This window comes from Alosa pseudoharengus, unplaced genomic scaffold, assembly GCF_046254945.1.
Source record: "Alosa pseudoharengus isolate Yale_2024_CS ecotype anadromous, Long Island Sound unplaced genomic scaffold, YU_APseudo_1.1 YU_APseudo_1.1_scf_19, whole genome shotgun sequence".
Lineage (NCBI taxonomy): Eukaryota > Metazoa > Chordata > Actinopteri > Clupeiformes > Clupeidae > Alosa > Alosa pseudoharengus.
The window spans coordinates 18,518,441-18,538,264 of NW_027468657.1; the positions used below are offsets into that span (position 1 = coordinate 18,518,441).

At 41.0% G+C, this 19,824-nt stretch overlaps 1 protein-coding gene and 4 long non-coding RNA genes across 12 annotated transcripts in view; 2 read left to right on the forward strand and 3 right to left on the reverse strand.

Annotated features, from left to right (window-relative positions):
- Positions 1 to 4,760: 4,760 nt before the first annotated feature.
- Positions 4,761 to 19,824, forward strand: part of LOC143132420 (uncharacterized) — a 39,497-nt gene continuing 24,433 nt past the window's right edge. The window contains exon 1 of the mRNA XM_076291929.1: positions 4,761 to 5,161. Coding sequence (XP_076148044.1) covers positions 4,771 to 5,161 — 391 coding nt within the window. The 5' untranslated portion in view covers positions 4,761 to 4,770. The remainder of the gene's footprint in view (positions 5,162 to 19,824) is intronic.
- On the forward strand, positions 5,257 to 9,164 carry LOC143133113 (uncharacterized). Of its 4 annotated transcripts, XR_012988451.1 has the most exons (5): positions 5,279 to 5,317; positions 5,885 to 5,990; positions 6,549 to 6,621; positions 7,145 to 7,210; positions 8,931 to 9,164. It is a non-coding gene; the product is annotated as an uncharacterized LOC143133113 (long non-coding RNA). The 4 variants fall into 4 exon arrangements; XR_012988452.1 differs by lacking the exon at positions 5,885 to 5,990 and having other exon boundaries at positions 5,257 to 5,317; XR_012988453.1 differs by lacking the exons at positions 5,279 to 5,317; positions 5,885 to 5,990 and adding an exon at positions 6,116 to 6,347.
- Positions 12,033 to 12,429, reverse strand: LOC143133114 (uncharacterized). The gene is made up of 2 exons (XR_012988454.1): positions 12,357 to 12,429; positions 12,033 to 12,188 (listed from the first exon to the last, which is right to left on the reverse strand). It is a non-coding gene; the product is annotated as an uncharacterized LOC143133114 (long non-coding RNA).
- Positions 12,458 to 13,339, reverse strand: LOC143133115 (uncharacterized). The gene is made up of 3 exons (XR_012988455.1): positions 13,023 to 13,339; positions 12,833 to 12,925; positions 12,458 to 12,704 (listed from the first exon to the last, which is right to left on the reverse strand). It is a non-coding gene; the product is annotated as an uncharacterized LOC143133115 (long non-coding RNA).
- LOC143133116 (uncharacterized) lies at positions 13,829 to 19,229 on the reverse strand. Of its 5 annotated transcripts, none has more exons than XR_012988458.1 (4): positions 19,091 to 19,229; positions 16,896 to 16,968; positions 16,303 to 16,368; positions 13,829 to 13,927 (listed from the first exon to the last, which is right to left on the reverse strand). It is a non-coding gene; the product is annotated as an uncharacterized LOC143133116 (long non-coding RNA). The 5 variants fall into 5 exon arrangements; XR_012988460.1 differs by lacking the exon at positions 19,091 to 19,229 and adding an exon at positions 17,688 to 17,810; XR_012988457.1 differs by lacking the exon at positions 19,091 to 19,229 and adding an exon at positions 17,527 to 17,596.

The window sequence follows — 19,824 nt, forward strand, 5'->3', positions numbered from 1 at the left end:
ATCGTCATGTAATCCAAAGCAAAGTGCGTGATGCGCGTGGTGGGAGCAGTGGCACTGCCAGGCTACACAATCTTTTTCTGCATTTCTATCCCTTTATTCTCTTCAATTCAAGTTCACAGCACAAAGCTGACATGCACAACACCATAGTTTGTGTTTTATCAAGAATCAAAAAGATTAGCGTGGCACTACTTTAGATGTTTCATTAATTTACTTGTGCTATTTCGCGAGCTGAGAGATATTTCGGTTTCGCACACACAAAGTGCACTCTCTGACAAGCTGAAAATAATGAGCGTAGGCTTATGTCCATCCTGCAAATAGAGTCGCCTGCGACTATTTTGCACGGATTTTTTCTCCTCTCTTGTTCTCGCATGGTGTTTGCGAATATGTATCAAAACAAAACAAGCGCTTAATGTTGGGTTAAACTGCATTGTAACGCGCGTTACTGAAGTTTGTACCGAGTAAATATTACCCAATTTTTGTAATGCCTTACATTACCGCGTTACCGCAAACAGCAATATAGTAATTACATTACTTTTGTAACGCATTACTCCCAACACTGCTGGGCTGGTATTTTGTTCTGGAGAACACGCAGCTGTAGCTTCCTCTGTGCTCTTTTGTGGCACTTGTCACTTGGAAAGTGGAGTCATAACTGTTGGTCGAGGCCTTATTTATGCCAACTCCGTCCTTGCAGAGGTAAACAAACATCACTTCCTCAGGTTTCTTTGATCCAAATGTGCTGCACTTGAACTCAAAATCCCGTCCAACTTTAACACTTGAAGAAGCTCCAGAAATGTGAGCAGGGAGAACAGGATCTTTATCTCTAGCTGCTATAAAAAATAGTAAATACAAAGTGAATTTAAATGGTCTTGACATGTTACAGGTTTTCTTTTATTTCTCGATTAAACATACCTGAGCCCTGGGACACTGTGTGAATCTCCTCTGTCACAGTAAGTGCAACTGTAAGATTAAATTAACAATACAAAAATATACAATAAATTGTTTAATCAAATCTGTTATCAGTAATTTAAATTAAAACTTAAAGAGCATTTACTTACCAAGAATATATATTAAAATAAAAATCTCACAACGTGTGAGAACCAAGCCTCTGGACAGCAACACAGCAGTAGTTTCAGACTAAATTTAGAGCAGGCAGCCCTGAATGACGTATGTAGAAATGGCTTTTCACCTGTCAATGTATTCTTACAACAACAACAACACATTACATTTATATAGCGCTTTTCTTGAGACTCAAAGTGCGTTACATGGATGGGGGGACCTCACTAGTAACCACCACCAATATGTAGCACCCACCTGGGTGATGCACGGCAGCCATTATGCGCCAGAACACTCACCACACACCAGCTTGAGGTGGAGAGTGAGGGAGAGAATGAGCCAATTACAGTGGGGGATGATTAGGGGGCCAGATTGGGAATTTAGCCAGGACACCAGGGAACACCCTACTCTTTGCGATAAGTGCCATGGGATCTTTAATGACCACAGTGAATCAGGACCTCGGTTTAACATCTCATCTGAAGGACGGCATCTCCTACAGTGTAATGTCCCCGTCACAGCACTGGGGCATCAGGATCGATCTTTTTTGGCCAGAGGGAAGAGTGCCACCTACTGGCCACCCACCAACACCACTTCTAGCAGCAACCTAGTTTTCCATGGAGGTCTCCCATCCAAGTACTAACCAGGCCCACACCTGCTTAGCTTCAGTAATTCAGCTAAGACAAGGTATCCATTGGTCTGGCTGCTGGCAACTTATGTAAGTCAGTGTGGTCTCAGTTTTCTGCCTATGCCGCTAGTCACAACTTATTTTCTCTCTCAGACAAAGCATGATGTGTGTCCTGGTTTTAGCGAGGCTTTATCAGCTGGTTTTGATAATGAAGTCACGCTGACTGGTAAGGTTAAACACAAAAAAAGTCAAAGAGAATGGGGGTTGGGAATCTTTTCAGATGAGATTTTTTAATAACCAGTTGTTTGTGTATGTATGTAGGCTATGTATGTATGCGTATGTGTGTGTCTCTGTGTGTGTGTGTGTGTGTGTCTGTGTGTGTGTCTGTGTACATGCTAAGATGCTGCATTAAGATGTTGCCCGCTACGTTTCAGTTTTCATATTGTCATACCCTGTATTGACCACTAGAAGGAAGCAGCTCCCCTGGTCAACACATTTTCACATAATTTCTGTCTGCACATGTTTACTCTTCTGGTACATTGTGATGCTGTGGTGATCTTATGCCATAACCTTGTTACCATCATTGGTGTCATCCAGCATTAGTCATGCTACATAACCTGTATTGGAATTTCTTATGGTGTTGCTATTGGTGACAGACTTAAACAGACTTACTTTTAGAAAAGGCAACATGAGCTCACATGCAAGCTGACCAAAAGAATGTGAGTTAAGAAATGAATCTACATTTTGATAATAAATAATTATGAATACATAAATAAATAAATAATGTTTATGTAGATTCTATAAAACAGTGTGCAGATGAGCCATGCATTGAATATATGAATGAGGCTCAGCATATTCAGGTGTGTTGAAAGATATTTGGGGGGTGCTCTGCAGCACACAGATTATCCTGTAAATAATCTCACTACAAGCTGAACTCAGAAGTTGGCAGCCCTGATTATTCAGTTTTTATTATTATTATTATTATTATTATTATTATTATTATTATTATTTATTTCATTTGTAACAGACATGCACAGGTTTGATGCATAATCAGATATAACTGGTGGGTATATAAACCCAGAGAGGACATAACTGTCTGCTGTGCCACATACAGAGAGAGCCAAGATGTAACACTGGCAACAGGGTCGACACATTTGTCTGTCATACAAAATACATTTCACTTCACACTACTGCAACCAGGTAGACCAATGCTGACACTATGACAACCAATGGACCAATCATGTTGCTGATCTGCAACTCTGGTCTGAAATCTTCTAAAGTGGTGGTTTCGGTGGGAGAGTTGGTGTGACTGATCACTTCGTAGGGCTGACAAGATGATCTTTTCTGTGAACTTAACAAAACAGAACATTTAGGGGTAACAAGGCTGTGATGTCTGTGAATAATCTAGAGTTGATGCATCAAGATGATTTGGGGGAGAGAAAGGTCAAATAAAAGGTTTTTGTATGATAATACGCAGCTTAGAACTGAAGGACTAGAGAGAAGTCGAGGACTTCCTGTGGACGACATAGTGGTGGCTGTGGTCCAAATTTGCACACAGACTATACTTCCTCACAAGCACTCCCATTTTATCATGAGAAGTGTTATTTACAGAAGAAACATGTAGATAGTGAGAAAGGCTCATACAGAGGGTCATCATGACCTATAAGTATAAGTATTAAGTATAAGTAGGCCTATATATACTCTTTTGATCCTGTGATATACATACATCACAACCTGTCTTTAAATGAAGTAAAGTCAAAAAGCTGTATACTGCCTGGCTGTTTAAATACCTTCTCTGTTATCCTTGGATTCAGAGGGGTCCTTTGTACACATTATTGTACATCTAATCCTGCTATAATACAGAATATATTGTGCACCATGGTTTGCACTTTTTGGATGTGAGGCCTTGATCTTGTAAAATGATCTTGATCTTGTAAAATGAAGTAGAATCAGCTGAAGTCAACATTGTATCTAGACTCTTTGAACACCATCTCCATTATTTGGGAGACATTTGTACTACAAAGTTGCATGCATACAGGTTTGCTATCCAGCAGATGAGTCATCGAGCTTGCTTTGCCCATGTACTCTGTGTTCATATTCAAGTCAGCCTGGTCCAGTGGTCAGTCCCATCCACGTCAATTTACATTAGTGATCTGCAATGCATTTCATTTGTGCTCCTAAGAGTAGTTGGTTATATTTCACTTCAGTTAAAATGGTTCTTGTGATTGACTTGAAGCCAAAACCATATCCTCAAATGGGTGTAATGTTCAATAAATTGTCAAGCACTTCCTCATACACTTTCTTTGCTGTGATGGAATCACAGAGTTTCATTCTTCTAGTCTGTCTCATGATAAAATGTCACAGTAGGAGATGCTTTTCATTCTGAAACCCATTTTCTGAAATGTTCATAGTTTCGGTTACTTAGCAGATGCTGTTGTCCAAAGTGACATACAGAATATGAACACTACAATAGTTAAAATTGTAAGTACCGGTAAGCTGGTAAGCCTATGATAAGCATAATTACTCATGCATATAGTTGTTCTACGTAGTAGCCTATTTTACACAGAGAAATTAAATATGTACACATTTTATAAGGTGACAGTTCATTGATTTAACCATCAACAAATTACTTTTGGTCTCCCCTGAAGGGTCCACTCATTTCCATTACCTACAGAAAGGAGAGGAGGTAACACTGTCCTGTGGAACATGTCAATGGGAGGCTGATGTGGACTCAGACAACAGAGTGGACTGCAGATTATTAAATAACACGATTAATTTAAATAAATCAAAAGGTCAAAATGGAAAACCAAAGTTATGCGATAATGAAGAGATAAAGAGAAGCGAACCCAACGTGTGTGACATCAGTATAAAGAGGGGATTCTTTGCTTGTGTTAATGACTTTAAATCTGACTCTTGCTTCATTTATCCATTCAAACCCTGTGCTCATCATGTGGAGTCCTTCACTGTTGTTCAGGAAGAACCAGAGAGTAAGTGTGAATGTAATATACCTTTTGATATGAACAGCAATAGTAACAACATGTCATATTTCATTTCAACATTTCACTTTGTTCACAGTGGTGTCCGAACCTGTCATGAAAAGCTCAGTGAATGTGTCTGCAGGAGGATCAGTTAATCTGACATGCATCTTTACAACAAAGGGAAGGTATTCCAATCAGCCTTTTGTGGTGTACTGGATTAAGACTGGTGCTGAGAGCAGCACATGTGTGTACTCATTTCATTACGCTTCATATGATGATGCTGGTTTTGATGGACACTGTTCCATTGACAAAGATCTTCTGCTGAGGAGATCAAACACATCCAAACCTTCTCTTGCTGATACCAACACCCATAACCTGATGATCAGCAATGCCACTCACTCAGACAGTGGACAGTATGTGTGTGCCTTACAAGTGAACAAGAACCAGCAGCACTGGAGCGTAATCACCAACACTACAGTCACTGTGGGTGATACAGTCAAACCTGGTAAGAATATGCAACCCGATCACACTCGCCATGCGTATGATTCCGGACGCAAACCTGTGCACGCCAATGCGTACAGTAATGTACGCACTTGTAAATAATTCGCACATGCGCGATAGCCTGAAATAGGCTTCCTCGAGCTTGCAATGGTTTTCACAGGTAGGCTACAGTAGGCTAGCTTAAATCCGTTCATTTGCTTGTGTTTGCTATTGTTTCTGTTTCAAAATGTGTGTTTAAACTGCTACCCTATTTTAGTTGGATAACATGACCTATCACGCACATCTGTAGGATATTTAATATTTATTGGCGATAGTGTTTTGTTTTTTTAATTGGTATAAACGAGCGTGCATTTAATAGGCTATGAGCGAGCCTAATTTTAATAATAATAGCCTGGTAAAGCTGTAATATTTTAATTTGAGCCTTGTTAAACATCCGCGATATATTTAGTAGTTTGTTTCAGATTTGTGGACTGTTTGGAAGGTGACTGCTATAAAGTTCTCGGACATACTTTTTAAAAAAAGTGGCGAAAGTCCAGTTCAAATCGGAGAAATTTTCCATCACGTCCTATATTGATGTCATTAGTTTGCGACATAATTGTTCACTCCTCGGCTGCGCAGCCCAGATGGATGCATAGGGATGGATGTTGTGGTCAGCCTTGGTAAATTGGTACAAAAATATGTTTTTCGTGGTCAGTTAAACTCCTGTTCTGCCTCGTTCGCTTCCAAGTTTTGCAAGTATAAGAAAACAAGGAGATCACGTCAATAGGCCTAGGTTTTAAGACAACAGCTGGCAGCAGTCTGCCTGCCCCGTGTCTTACCATGCCGCCGGTGATGTAAGTTAGCAATGTCCCGTTTAATGTCAATATAACTTACTGTTCACGTTGATAGTTGGCTATTGGGTAATGTTTCCATTTTCTTTTCTAGTGTACTTTGATAATAAAACGATACATATTCAATGATGGAATGGATCATTCTATACACATCGATGTTACATGCACGCAATGAAAAAGCTAATAAGCTAGCGCTGGCAATAGGCAAACTTCATCAAAATGGACAGTTCAAAACAAACGTTGAATCTTATCATTCTCTGTTGCAGTAACTTAGAAGAGATGGATATTATAACAATATTGCAGTATTACTACAATATTTTCTTCAAATAAATCAACTGGCCGATACAATACTGCACTGAGGTAGCCATCTAGTCATGAGTTTGTGGTTGTAGCTGTTGAGATGCCCAGCTGTTATGGGGAAACAAAAATAACATTGCACCAAAGAATTGTCTTGTTTACAGGGCAATCCATGTATTAGTGAACACATGATGATTTCCTGTGGCCCAGTGGTCAGATAAATAAATGAATGAATTATTGAAAAAAATATTCTTCCCCTTTCAGAAAGAAGCTGTTCTGATGTGTTTTCCTTTCCACCCCAAATCCCTATCCCACATAATTTGACCAGTGGTCCTTGGTATGTCCATCTTGCATTTGCATTGAACACATTCATATTTTTAATTTTCTTTCTCTCAAAATGTATTGCTCGGCATTCTTCGGACATTCGACTCTGGCAGTGATTGTAAGTTGGAAGAGGTTAGCAATGTAAGGAAGGGTATAGTAGATATGATTTAATCTGGAGTGTTCAGTAGTATATATTATTTTAACCTGAGTGTCCAGTGTTCAGAAATCAGTCTTAGAATTAATATATAAGACTACTATAGAAATACTATAGCGTCTATAGAATATTATAGAGGTATTACAACATCACAGAATTATGTTATGTTCCGCTTGTGTTGTCCTGCTGTGGCTGTCTATTGTTGTTGTTGTTGTTGTTGTTGTTGTTCTGTGGTGTATGTGTTGTTGTGTGTGCAATTGTTGTTGTGTGTATTTTTGGTGGGCTGATGGTTGTTGTTGACTGTTTTTGAAAAAAGAACACTAACTGTAGGCAGTGCTCTTGGATGGGGATTTAAAGCAAGGTTCCTATTGATCTCCTTCAGATAATGTGGCCTCTTCATTTTCAACTGGGAAGGACCTGCATGGACTTGAGAATACAGAGCCAATCGGTATGTACAGTATTAGACACACACACACACACACACTCACTCACTCACTCACTCACTCACTCACTCACTCACACACACGCACTCTCTCGGAGGAATCAACGCTGTTACACCTATCCTGTAGATGTCAATTAATATGAATTAAGACATGTCACACCTTCCTATTTACTATGGTACATCATATTCAGAAAATACATAGTTTTCATGGCTGCAACTGCTTTGCCTTTGTGTTGGAGCTCAAAACATCATATGCCCCATTCATTCGCCAATATACAAAATAGAGCCATGTATACATTTATGTCCTCCAAAGTTTGCAGGAAGGTGGACCATGTGCTAATGTATGTTAACTCACATGTACAAGTGACAGGCTTTTTTTTTTTAGCTCCAATATAAAGGCAAAGCAGTTTCAGCCATGCAAACCATATATTTTCTGAAAGCCTGTCACTTATACATGTGAGTTAACATACATTAACACATGGCCCACCTTCAAGCTAGCAACCACCATAGCAACCAACATGCTTACCCTAACAACCACCATAGCAACCATGTTATTTTGTATAGCAACCACCATATCTACCCTAGCAACACCATAGCAACCATTCAAATTACCCTAGCAACAACTTAGCAACCACCATAATATGACCATAGTAACCACCATAGCAACGCCATTACTGACCTGACCAACAGTGTGTTTTTTGAAAAAAAATTGAAAAATGGTTAAATGTTAAATAGTCAAAAAACAAATTTGCAGGTCGTGTGCAGAAGGTCTGACTTGAATTTCAGCCTCGTAGCTCCATGCTACCACCCAAAACTCCACCTCTGAAGTGGGAGTGGTCAACTTTATTAAAGTTTTTCCTTCACAGTTTTTTTTGTGAGTGTCTCAGAGATCCCACCTTTGGAGCAGTTGTCAGGGGCCTCAAGGCGGTGCCGTTCGTCTTGGTCCCATCCCTCTAGCACCTAGTGTTACCGCGCCAGAAGAGAGAAACCTTGTACGTTTCGAACAGTTTCGAACAGTTTATCTCCTTCCGGGAATAATCCACCGACTCCAAACTGAGCCTGGCTTGTTTGTGATGTCCCGTTGTTCAACATATTCTGAATTTATACTTATCGGACCAACATAAGTGAGTTTTTTTGGCTAAAAATGTAAAAATGGCTAAACGTTAGCAATTCCACTGCTTGGTTATTTTGCATAGCAACCACCATATGTACCCTAGCAACACCCAAGCAACCACCTTAATTACCCTAGCAACACCCTAGCAACCATCTTAATTACCCTAGCAACCACTTGAATAATGTCAAGCTAGCAACCACCATAGCAACCAACATGCTTACCCTAACAACCACCATAGCAATCATGTTATTTTGCATAGCAACCACCATATCTACCCTAGCAACACCATAGCAACCATTCAAATTACCCTAGCAACAACCTAGCAACCACCATAATATGACCATAGTAACCACCATAGCAACGCCAATACTGACCTGACCAACATATGTGTGTTTTTTGGCTAAAAAATGATAAATGGCTAAATGTTAAATATTAAAAAAAAAAAAATTTGCAGACACAATGCTTTACGTTACAGCTAGAGGGATGAAACTTTGCACACTCAATGTGGGTCATGTGCAGACTTGAATTTCAGCCTCGTAGCTCCATGCTACCACCCAAAACTCCACCTCTGAAATGGGAGTGGTCAACTTTTTTTATGTTTTTCCTTCACAGTTTTTTTTGTGGGTGTCTCAGAGATCCCACCTTTGGAGCAGTTGTCAGGGGCCTCAAGGCTGTGCCGTGCCTCTTGGTCCCATCCCTCTAGCACCTAGCGTTACCGTGCCAGAAGAGGTAAACCTTGTACGTTTCGAACCATTTATCTCCTTCCGGGAATAATCCACCAACTCAAAACTGAGCCTGGCTTGTTTGTGATGTCCCGTTGTTCAACATATTCTGATTTCATACTTATCGGACCAACATAAGTGAGGTTTTTGGCTAAAAAGGTAAAAAAGGCTAAATGTTAAATCGCCAAAAAAGTCGTTTTTGCCAGCACAATGCTTTGCGTTACAGCTAGAGAGATTAAACTTTGCACGCTCCATGTGGGTCATGTGCTGAAGGTCTGACTTGAATTTCAGCCTTGTAGCTCCATGCTACCACCCACAACTCCACCTCTGAAGTGGGAGTGGTCAACTTTTTGAAGTTTTTCCTTCACAGTTTTTTTTGTGAGTGTCTCAGAGATCCCACCTTTGGAGCAGTTGTCAGGGGCCTCAAGGCTGTGCTGTGCCTCTTGGTCCCATCCCTCTAGCACCTAACACCCAGCAGGCTAAGCAATTTAATGCACGGTTGAAACGGCTGAAGCACCATTTGCCGTACATGACAAGGCAGCACTTCCTGCAGCATTTACGGCTGTATGTTTGGTACCACTCTAGGGTACGGGCTCAACAAACTGTGAAGTAAGTACGCTGGGGCACAGCGCCTCTCACCCCCCACCCCCCTCCCCCCTCCCCCATGAGGAGCGGCAGCATCATCAGGAGCGGCAGGAGCGGCACCACCAGCAGCAGGAGCACCAGCAGCAGGAGCAGGAGCGGCACCACCAGCACAAACCATCACAGCAATTATGCTCAGTTGTTTCATGATTATGACATTTATCCATATCAACAAATCAACATCACATCTGGCCCACGCCTTAGCGCTTCAGCAGGTGATTTTCTCTGGTGGATCAAAGCACGGGCTGGTCGATCAAAGCTGGGCTGCAACTAATGATTCATTTCATTGTTAATTTATGATTGTTAATTTATGATCAATTGATTCATCAATTGTCACAGCTCTACATAGTGGGAGGCGTAGTGGTAGTAATCAAGAGATCAAACAGTGGCTGACAAAACAAACACAAAAATTTAACACACTAAATAGTTGCTGTAATATCATTATTGATTATGTAAAGCTGTTCAAAGCAACATAAATAGATAACAATATAACACTTAAATTGAACAGGTAACAAATGAAGATGTTGGTCAGACTGTAATTAGGACAATAGCAATAGGCTAGGCAATAGGCTAATAAACAAATGCCCATTCAATCAATGATAAATAACAAGTTATAGTGCTTTACTGCTTAATGGACTAAGTGCATGTTGAACAAATGTGCCTTTAGACGCCTTTTAAAAACACTGTAAACTATCACAGGAACAGAGAGCACTGTGCAACGTATTGCACCCACATGGAACCACTGAGGAAGTCTTGAATTTAGCGTTCATGAGAGTAGGCCTAGTCGACAGAACAAATGGTAATCAGAAGACAGCATGGCGGTTGGGGAAGTACATCTTGATCATTGAATTGAAATAACAAGGAGCAGATCCAGTCAGTGTCCCATAGGCCAAAGTGAGAGATTTAAATGTAAAATGTAATGCTGGCTACTAGGCTACAGGGGGAGTATAGGAGAATAAGCCTAGGAGTGGATATGCATGTCCAATATCCATACCCCATGCATCTTCCTCCTTGCTTGAATGCCATGAACATGTAAAGCCCAAATTCTTTTGCCCGGCTCCTATTTGCAGATTTCTCATCTGCCTTTAACACCATTCAACCTCACATGCTGGCTAAAAAACGTATGGACTATTTCAACCTGGATCATCAGCTAATTCTGTGGATTACAGACTTTCTGACCCAAAGAACACAGACGGAGCTGGTCAACAAGAGGTTCTCTGACATCAGATACACGTCCACTGGCTCACCCCAAGGTTGTGTCCTCTCACCACTACTTTTCATCTTGTACACAGATGACTGTAGAAGCCGCCATGCTGATCGTCACCTAGTGAAGTTTGCTGACGATACTGTGCTCCTTTCCCTGCTACATGGTTCTGTCCAAGATCACGGGCCTGTCCTCAGTGAGTTTGTGGAATGGTGTGATAGCTCATTTTTGGAGCTAAATGTTACAAAGACCAAGGAGATGTTTATTGACTTCACTATGCGTGGAGGAAGCAGGACTGCAACTACAATCCATGGGGAACCAGTGGAAGTTGTACATGAATACAAATATCTGGGCACTATCATTGATGACAAACTGCGTTTTGACTCTAATACAGAGGTGAGTATGAAAAAATGTCAACAGAGGCAGTATTTCTTGAGGAAGCTTTACTCCTTTGGAGTGAACAGGAAGATTCTTAGCATTTTTTACACTTCTTTATTGAAAGTATACTGACCTTTTCATCCATGTGCTGGTTTCACTCCCTCTCAGTCAAAAATAAGAAACACCTCCAGAGCATTGTGAACACATGTTCTAAAATCATTGGCCACTCTCTTCAGTCTCTGACATCACTGCACGACAAGGCAACATTAAGGAAAGCCTACTGCATCCTAGAAGACTCTACCCATGTCCTACACAGGGTTTTTGAATGGCTGCCCTCTGGCAGGCGTCTGCGCTGTCCTCTGGCTAGGACTAACAGGAGGAAGGCCACCTTTACTTTTGAGGCTATTCGCCTTTTGAACTTGAATCCAAGCCCCCTCCAATTCCATCTCCTGGAACTACCCCCCCCCCCCCCCTACACTCCTGTCTGTCCTATTCTTTCTTTGTCTGTCCTGTCTTATATGTTGTGTTATGTCTTATATGTCACTATGCCTGCATAGAAAAATTGCCCCTCAGGATAAATAAAGTTTTTTGAATTGAAATTGAATTGAATTGCTGTAACAGTTGGCTACATATAATGTATTTTCACTGTAGGCCTATTAAGACACATTATCTATGTATCTATCTAATTTTAATTATGGTAGCCATAGTACATGTGAGATTACAACAATAATAATGAATGTAGTAATACAAACTAAAATGACTAATGAGTAAATGAATGAATGCCTTTATTGTTATTGCATTGGGTGTTTGTGGTGCTGATGGTGTTTGTGCTGCTGTTGGTGCTGCTCCTGCCACTGACACAGCTGCAGCTGGTACTGCTACTGTTGCTGGTGGTGCCTCAACAAACTGCTGCACATTCTCTGACTAAGGGAAAAGCGCATCGTTGTTAGATATGTATGTACAAATGTCTTTAAACACAATGGTTGCACTTGAAATCATTCATCCTTCTCTTTTTAAGTATTTTCTGTGTTTTTAAGGAATGAAGCAAAACTACAGCAATTTAGACAGCTTGATACAATTGTACATATATACCTGGAGATTGAAATCTGCATTAAAGGCTGGAAGTGGTGATGCTGCTGCTGGTGCCCAGCGTCCTTGCATCATGGGGTGGGTGGGGGGTCGTTGCTGGTGCTGGTGATGGGGGTGATGGTGGTGCCTCAACAGACTGCTGCAGCTCAACAGATTAAAGGAAAAGCGCATTATTGTTAGATATGTATGTACAAATCTGTTTTAGTCTGTAAAACACACTGGTATGCAAAAGGTTTTAGACAGGTTCATACAATTGTATATATACCTGGAGATTGTAATACAATATATTGTATGAGTGTACCACCTGCCTCAGCTTTTCAGCAGTGAAAGCTTTACGCCCTTCACCTTTTCCTTTAAAAAATGCATCAAAGTGTATCAAAATGACCATAGTGAGAAACAAAGTTAAAGTCAAATCATGTTGCAACAGCTGTGTGCATGCAGTCGAAACAGTAATAGCTGGTTATTCAATATTAACGTACCGTCACTGGCTGAGGCAAAGGGCAACTCCTCAGGCCACCAAGGCGGCCTGTGTTGTGGCAGATATTCAGGCCGAGACAAACCCTGACTCAGTGCTGAGATAGAAGGGTGTTAAAGTGTAATCAGATTCAGTAGTCTGCATCATTTTGATCTTTAAATAAGGAAATTGAAAACATAGAATGCCAGTCATACCATGTTCTTTTATCAGACGGCCAATTGCCATCCGGCAATGTGTGCCACTGATATCAGGGTCAACATACGGCCTCTCACCCCCCAAAGCATCTGTAAGACAGTACGCTCAGTGTCATTAAAAACAAATGTTAAGGTTCCTTTTCTGAACTTCAAGAAAGGATTGACACAAAAACAAACCTTAACACCACTTTCATTTATACATACCACTTGACACACCCCTATTAGTGTATATATAGAGTATATATGTTCAGCAGCTCAGCCTTCCTGTCATTGGTCCAAAAGGCCTCAAGATACTTTGGCCCTAAATTAACCGTAACCTAGGGTTAACTCCCCCCCCCCCCCCCCCCCCCTTAAAATCCATTATCAATTAGGTTTGTGTTGCCATGTCAATATAATTTGTATCAAAACTCAGGGCCAGATTGTGACCATACTAAAATAATTGTTCTTCCATTGAATGTCATCTTCGATAGATCTAATCTAGAGGCGATTGCTCTAAGACTACAGGGGAAGCGCAGCCTCTAAAATATCACGGGAAATCGCATCAAATAACACTATTACATTAGCTTCTAGCCTACTATATTCCAACTAGAACATGCTGAAAAATTGTTCATCTTCATGGCTAGTTTGTTCAGCAGTAGGGTTTTGCCGGTCATTTATTGTGATTTCGCACCCGTAAAAAAATTATACTTTACCTCTCTTTTAAAAGCAGCCTCCCTCCCTGTTTTTTGGCTAAAAATTGAAAAATGGCTTAATGTTAAAGGAACACGCCACCCAAAATCAGTAGTAATATATGTTCTTACCTTAACTTTCACGAGTTGAGTCATACCTCTCCCGCGCCGGTAGGTGCACTCAAACGCTCTGTCGCGCGGCACGAATGTGTTAGCATGTTGCTATGCTAGCGGGCTCTGCCGTGGCCGTAGAGAGAGGAACATAGCAGTAATCAAACACCTCCACATTTTCCCTACTTAAATACAGTTGCACGAGTAGTTGATAAAAATGTGTACGTCACTCAACATGAAACGTGGCGATTTTCCAAGCGAATAAACAGGAGAACTACAATGTGTGGCGCAATAGCACTTGGGAGTACTTCGACCTAGCGTGGTAATATTATTAACACCTAATTGTAGATCCTATCCACCACAGAGTTTAGAATCCATGCTGGATCGACCCTCAGCCTCTCCCTCCCCTCTGAGCGAGAGAGAGGCACACACACTAGAGATGCGCTGATGGGCTATTATTTCAACCATAACTGCATAGCAAAACTTATCATCCATCAGCACCAAAGTTTGTTGACCAATTTTCAAAACCGCACCCGCCCACCATCCGTTGGTTGTTTTAATGTAGGCTAGCCTATATGGGTGATGCAGCGCTGCTGACGTGAGGCTAGAAAGCCCTTGCCTGTTCTAGAAAGACTGATCTAATGCAACAAACTTTGGTGCTGATGGATGATAAGTTTTGCTATGCAGTTATGGTTGAAATAATAGCCCATCAGCGCATCTCTAGTGTGTGTGCCTCTCTCGCTGATATAGTGGTTGCTAGCTTGACATTATTCAAGTGGTTGCTATGGTAATTAAGATGGTTGCTAGAGTGTTGCTAGGGTAATTAAGGTGGTTGCTTCGGGGTTGCTAGGGTACATATGGTGGTTGCTATGCAAAATAACAAAGCAGTGGAATTGCTAACGTTTAGCCATTTTTAAATTTTTAGCCAAAAAAACTCACTTTTGTTGGTCCGATAAGTATGAAATCAGAATATGTTGAACAACGGGACATCACAAACAAGCCAGGCTCAGTTTGGAGTCGGTGGATTATTCCCGGAAGGAGATAAACTGTTCGAAACGTACAAGGTTTCTCTCTTCTGGCGCGGTAACGCTAGGTGCTAGAGGGATGGGACCAAGACGAACGGCACCGCCTTGAGGCCCCTGACAACTGCTCCAAAGGTGGGATCTCTGAGATAGAGGGTGACACGGGAAGCAATTTTCACTCCCGTCCCATCCCGAGCCCGCACAAATACTCCCGTCATATCCCGATCACGTGACAGCCCCCCCAAAAAAATTCTGTCCCGCAAAATCCCGAGAGAAAGACTCCCGAATCCCGTCCCACTCCCTATGTTGATGTCTAAAGTTATCCGACTGTTAGGCTACAGTTGCGTGCGGTGACCATAGGCTACATTTTGGTCGGGCAGAAAGCCTTGTCTAACTTGTCTTTAATAGCCGATCATTTTGGGCTACATTAAAATTACATATTTTACAGTACTTTGCTGTAGGCTATGCTTAGGCTCATTTCATAGATCTCATCCCATCAGTTAAGTTTGCACCGTTCTCATCACGTTAAACCAGCGAAGCATAGCAACGTTGTTGCTATGAGTAAACAAAACAATTTTTTGCGTTCCGCCAGGTTATGCGATATATAGGTTAAATATATTGAGGAATGCGATCGTCGAGGTGCCATGCCCCAACATTGCATGACACATTAAACTCAACGAGATCCGCTTTCCCGGACAGCTCGTGCAATTGAATAGAGCTGTCCTCTGCTGACACTTTCGCCTGTAACTGTTTCTTTGCATCCATTTGCCCTAGGGCCTATCTGAAGCTGATTGATTGTGAACAGGGCAGCTGCTTGTCTTGCTCTGATAGGCTACCAATCAACAACAAGACATTAATAGCCTAATTTTTGGCTTCCCGCCAGCTCCCGTTTATTATTTCCTGTCCCGTCCCAATCACGTTACCAACAGTGAAATTTACTCCCGTACTGCGGGAAACCCGCGGGAATACCGTGACCCGCGGGAGTCCCGAAAAATTGTCACCCTCTACTCTGAGACACTCACAGAAAAAAACTGTGAAGGAAAAACTTTAAAAAAGTTGACCACTCCCACTTCAGAGGTGGAGTTTTGGGTGGTAGCATGGAGCTACGAACTGAAATTCAAGTCAGACCTTCTGCAAATGACCCACATGGAGTGTGCAAAGTTTCATCCCTCTAGCTGTAACGCAAACCATTGTGTCTGCAAAAAAAATATTTTTCTATTTTGTATATTGGCGAATGAATGGGGCATATGATGTTTTGAGCTCCAACACAAAGGCAAAGCAGTTGCAGCCATGAAAACTATGTATTTTCTGAATATGATGTACCATAGTAAATAGGAAGGTGTGACATGTCTTAATTCATATTAATTGACATCTACAGGATAGGTGTAACAGCGTTGATTCCTCCGAGAGAGTGCGTGTGTGTGAGTGAGTGAGTGAGTGAGTGTGTGTGTGTGTGTGTGTGTCTAATACTGTACATACCGATTGGCTCTGTATTCTCAAGTCCATGCAGGTCCTTCCCAGTTGAAAATGAAGAGGCCACATTATCTGAAGGAGATCGATCAATAGGAACCTTGCTTTAAATCCCCATCCAAGAGCACTGCCTACAGTTAGTGTTCTTTTTTCAAAAACAGTCAACAACAACCATCAGCCCACCAAAAATACACACAACAACAATTGCACACACAACAACACATACACCACAGAACAACAACAACAACAACAACAACAACAATAGACAGCCACAGCAGGACAACACAAGCGGAACATAACATAATTCTGTGATGTTGTAATACCTCTATAATATTCTATAGACGCTATAGTATTTCTATAGTAGTCTTATATATTAATTCTAAGACTGATTTCTGAACACTGGACACTCAGGTTAAAAGAATATATACTACTGAACACTCCAGATTAAATCATATCTACTATACCCTTCCTTACATTGCTAACCTCTTCCAACTTACAATCACTGCCAGAGTCGAATGTCCGAAGAATGCCGAGCAATACATTTTGAGAGAAAGAAAATTAAAAATATGAATGTGTTCAATGCAAATGCAAGATGGACATACCAAGGACCACTGGTCAAATTATGTGGGATAGGGATTTGGGGTGGAAAGGAAAACACATCAGAACAGCTTCTTTCTGAAAGGGGAAGAATATTTTTTTCAATAATTCATTCATTTATTTATCTGACCACTGGGCCACAGGAAATCATCATGTGTTCACTAATACATGGATTGCCCTGTAAACAAGACAATTCTTTGGTGCCATGTTATTTTTGTTTCCCCATAACAGCTGGGCATCTCAACAGCTATAACCACAAACTCATGACTAGATGGCTACCTCAGTGCAGTATTGTATCGGCCAGTTGATTTATTTGAAGAAAATATTGTAGTAATACTGCAATATTGTTATAATATCCATCTCTTCTAAGGTACTGCAACAGAGAATGATAAGATTCAACGTTTGTTTTGAACTGTCCATTTTGATGAAGTTTGCCTATTGCCAGCGCTAGCTTATTAGCTTTTTCATTGCGTGCATGTAACATCGATGTGTATAGAATGATCCATTCCATCATTGAAAATGTATCGTTTTCTTATCAAAGTACACTAGAAAAGAAAATGGAAACATTACCCAATAGCCAACTATCAAGGTGAACAGTAAGTTATATTGACATTAAACGGGACATTGCTAACTTACATCACCGGCGGCATGGTAAGACACGGGGCAGGCAGACTGCTGCCAGCTGTTGTCTTAAAACCTAGGCCTATTAACGTGATCTCCTTGTTTTCTTATACTTGCAAAACTTGGAAGCGAACAAGGCAGAACAGGAGTTTAACTGACCACGAAAAAAGACATACTTTTGTACCAATTTACCAAGGCTGACCACAACATCCATCCCTATGCATCCATCTGGGCTGCGGCAGCCGAGGAGTGAACAATTATGTCGCAAACTAATGACATCAATATAGGACGTGATGGAAAATTTCTCCAATTTGAACTGGACTTTCGCCACTTTTTAAAAAAAGTATGTCCGAGAATTTTATAGCAGTCACCTTCCAAACAGTCCACAAATCTCAAACAAACTACTAAATATATCGTGGATGTTTAACAAGGCTCAAATTAAAATATTACAGCTTTACCAGGCTATTATTATTAAAATTAGGCTCGCTCGTTGTGATCGGGCTGGCGTTGCGGTGATGGAAACAGGAGACAGTGGTGATGTTTCTCAAAAGTAGCCAGGTTTTTATTTCCACCTTAGCAGCTGCATGCATGAACCAGTATGGAGAAAAATCGGAAAAAGAACAAAAAAACCAAACTCCAAACAATAATCTCAAATCAATCAATGAGATTCCAAAATATATCCAATCGACTTTGACAACCCTTTTCAATGATGGGGCAAACTGCTGCAAATCACAGAACGAGTGTTAGGTCTATTAGCAGGGGCTATCACTTGCTCACCTCAGACCATTCTACCTCCTTCTGCCTCAACCATAGTCCGACCAGAGAATTTACCTCTGCCGACTAAACCAATGCACAATCAATCAATCAATTAATTAACAAAACGCATCTTCTCCATATAAATATCCATTAATACATTCCATACGATAAAACCCAGTTTCATAACAAGGCAATCTTATTATCTAACTTCATAACCTAATACATAGCATACATAACCAGAACGTCCCCAAACACCCCTCTTGTCCTGCACACTTGACCTCTGCTTGTTCAGTACGTCACACTCCACGAACTTATAATGTTCCTTGCGACTTTCCGTCGGGTCTTTTCTCCGTCCCCAGACCAGGAAGCGCTATTGTCCGACACAATGAACAGTTTACTAAATGTCCGTGTTCCCTCAACCTTCAGTTGGCCACCCTGAAAGTAAGGCTTATTGTCCTGTATGCGTTTGTGGTTTGCAGTTGCTGCAACCATGCTGGATGCCGTTCGTGTTCGTGTGTGCAAATAAAGTGTGTTTGTAAATCACGTTGTCCGATCTTTGTATTTAGCTCCCGTATGAAATAAACTGTAGCCGTAACGGGCAACCGCACCGTTACACTCGTATAGCCTATTAAATGCACGCTCGTTTATACCAATTAAAAAAACAAAACACTATCGCCAATAAATATTAAATATCCTACAGATGTGCGTGATAGGTCATGTTATCCAACTAAAATAGGGTAGCAGTTTAAACACACATTTTGAAACAGAAACAATAGCAAACACGAGCAAATGAACGGATTTAAGCTAGCCTACTGTAGCCTACCTGTGAAAACCATTGCAAGCTCGAGGAAGCCTATTTCAGGCTATCGCGCATGTGCGAATTATTGACAATTGCGTACATTACTGTACGCATTGGCGTGCACAGGTTTGCGTCCGGAATCATACGCATGGCGAGTGTGATCGGGTTGGAATATGAGCCTCACTTGAAATTCAGTTTCTTCCTCAGTGCTTCATCTTTTGCGATGGAACAACTAGTTAGATACATACTTTAAAGACCCTGACATGGATGTGCAACTTGTTTGATTTGTCTGAAGCTGACATTCATTTCTTATGTGATCCATGCTCACCTTCATGGGCGTGGCTAAATAATGGATGGTAATGCGCTGACACTACCTCACTATGGTATTTCTAATGATTAGATGAGTATACTGAAGCCAATCCAACAACCACTGGAATTACCACTGTTGGTAAATTCAGCTTGACATTTCACATGAAAGGCATAATGAAAAATGCAGTGAGGTGTCTGAATAAAAGTAATGCTATATGCATTCATTAAAGCAGGACTCATATTAATAACAATAATAATAATAATAATAATGTTTACTTATAGAGCACTTTTCTAAAAACAACTCACAAAGTGCTAATGACGCACTCCCCACCCCTGGAGATGGCATTGTTGGTAAGCACAGTGGAAAAGCATACATCTCCCTCTGTTGAAGCACTATAATGATATGATTTGAAATCATATTTTTCAGAATTAAATTCTATCTACATGGC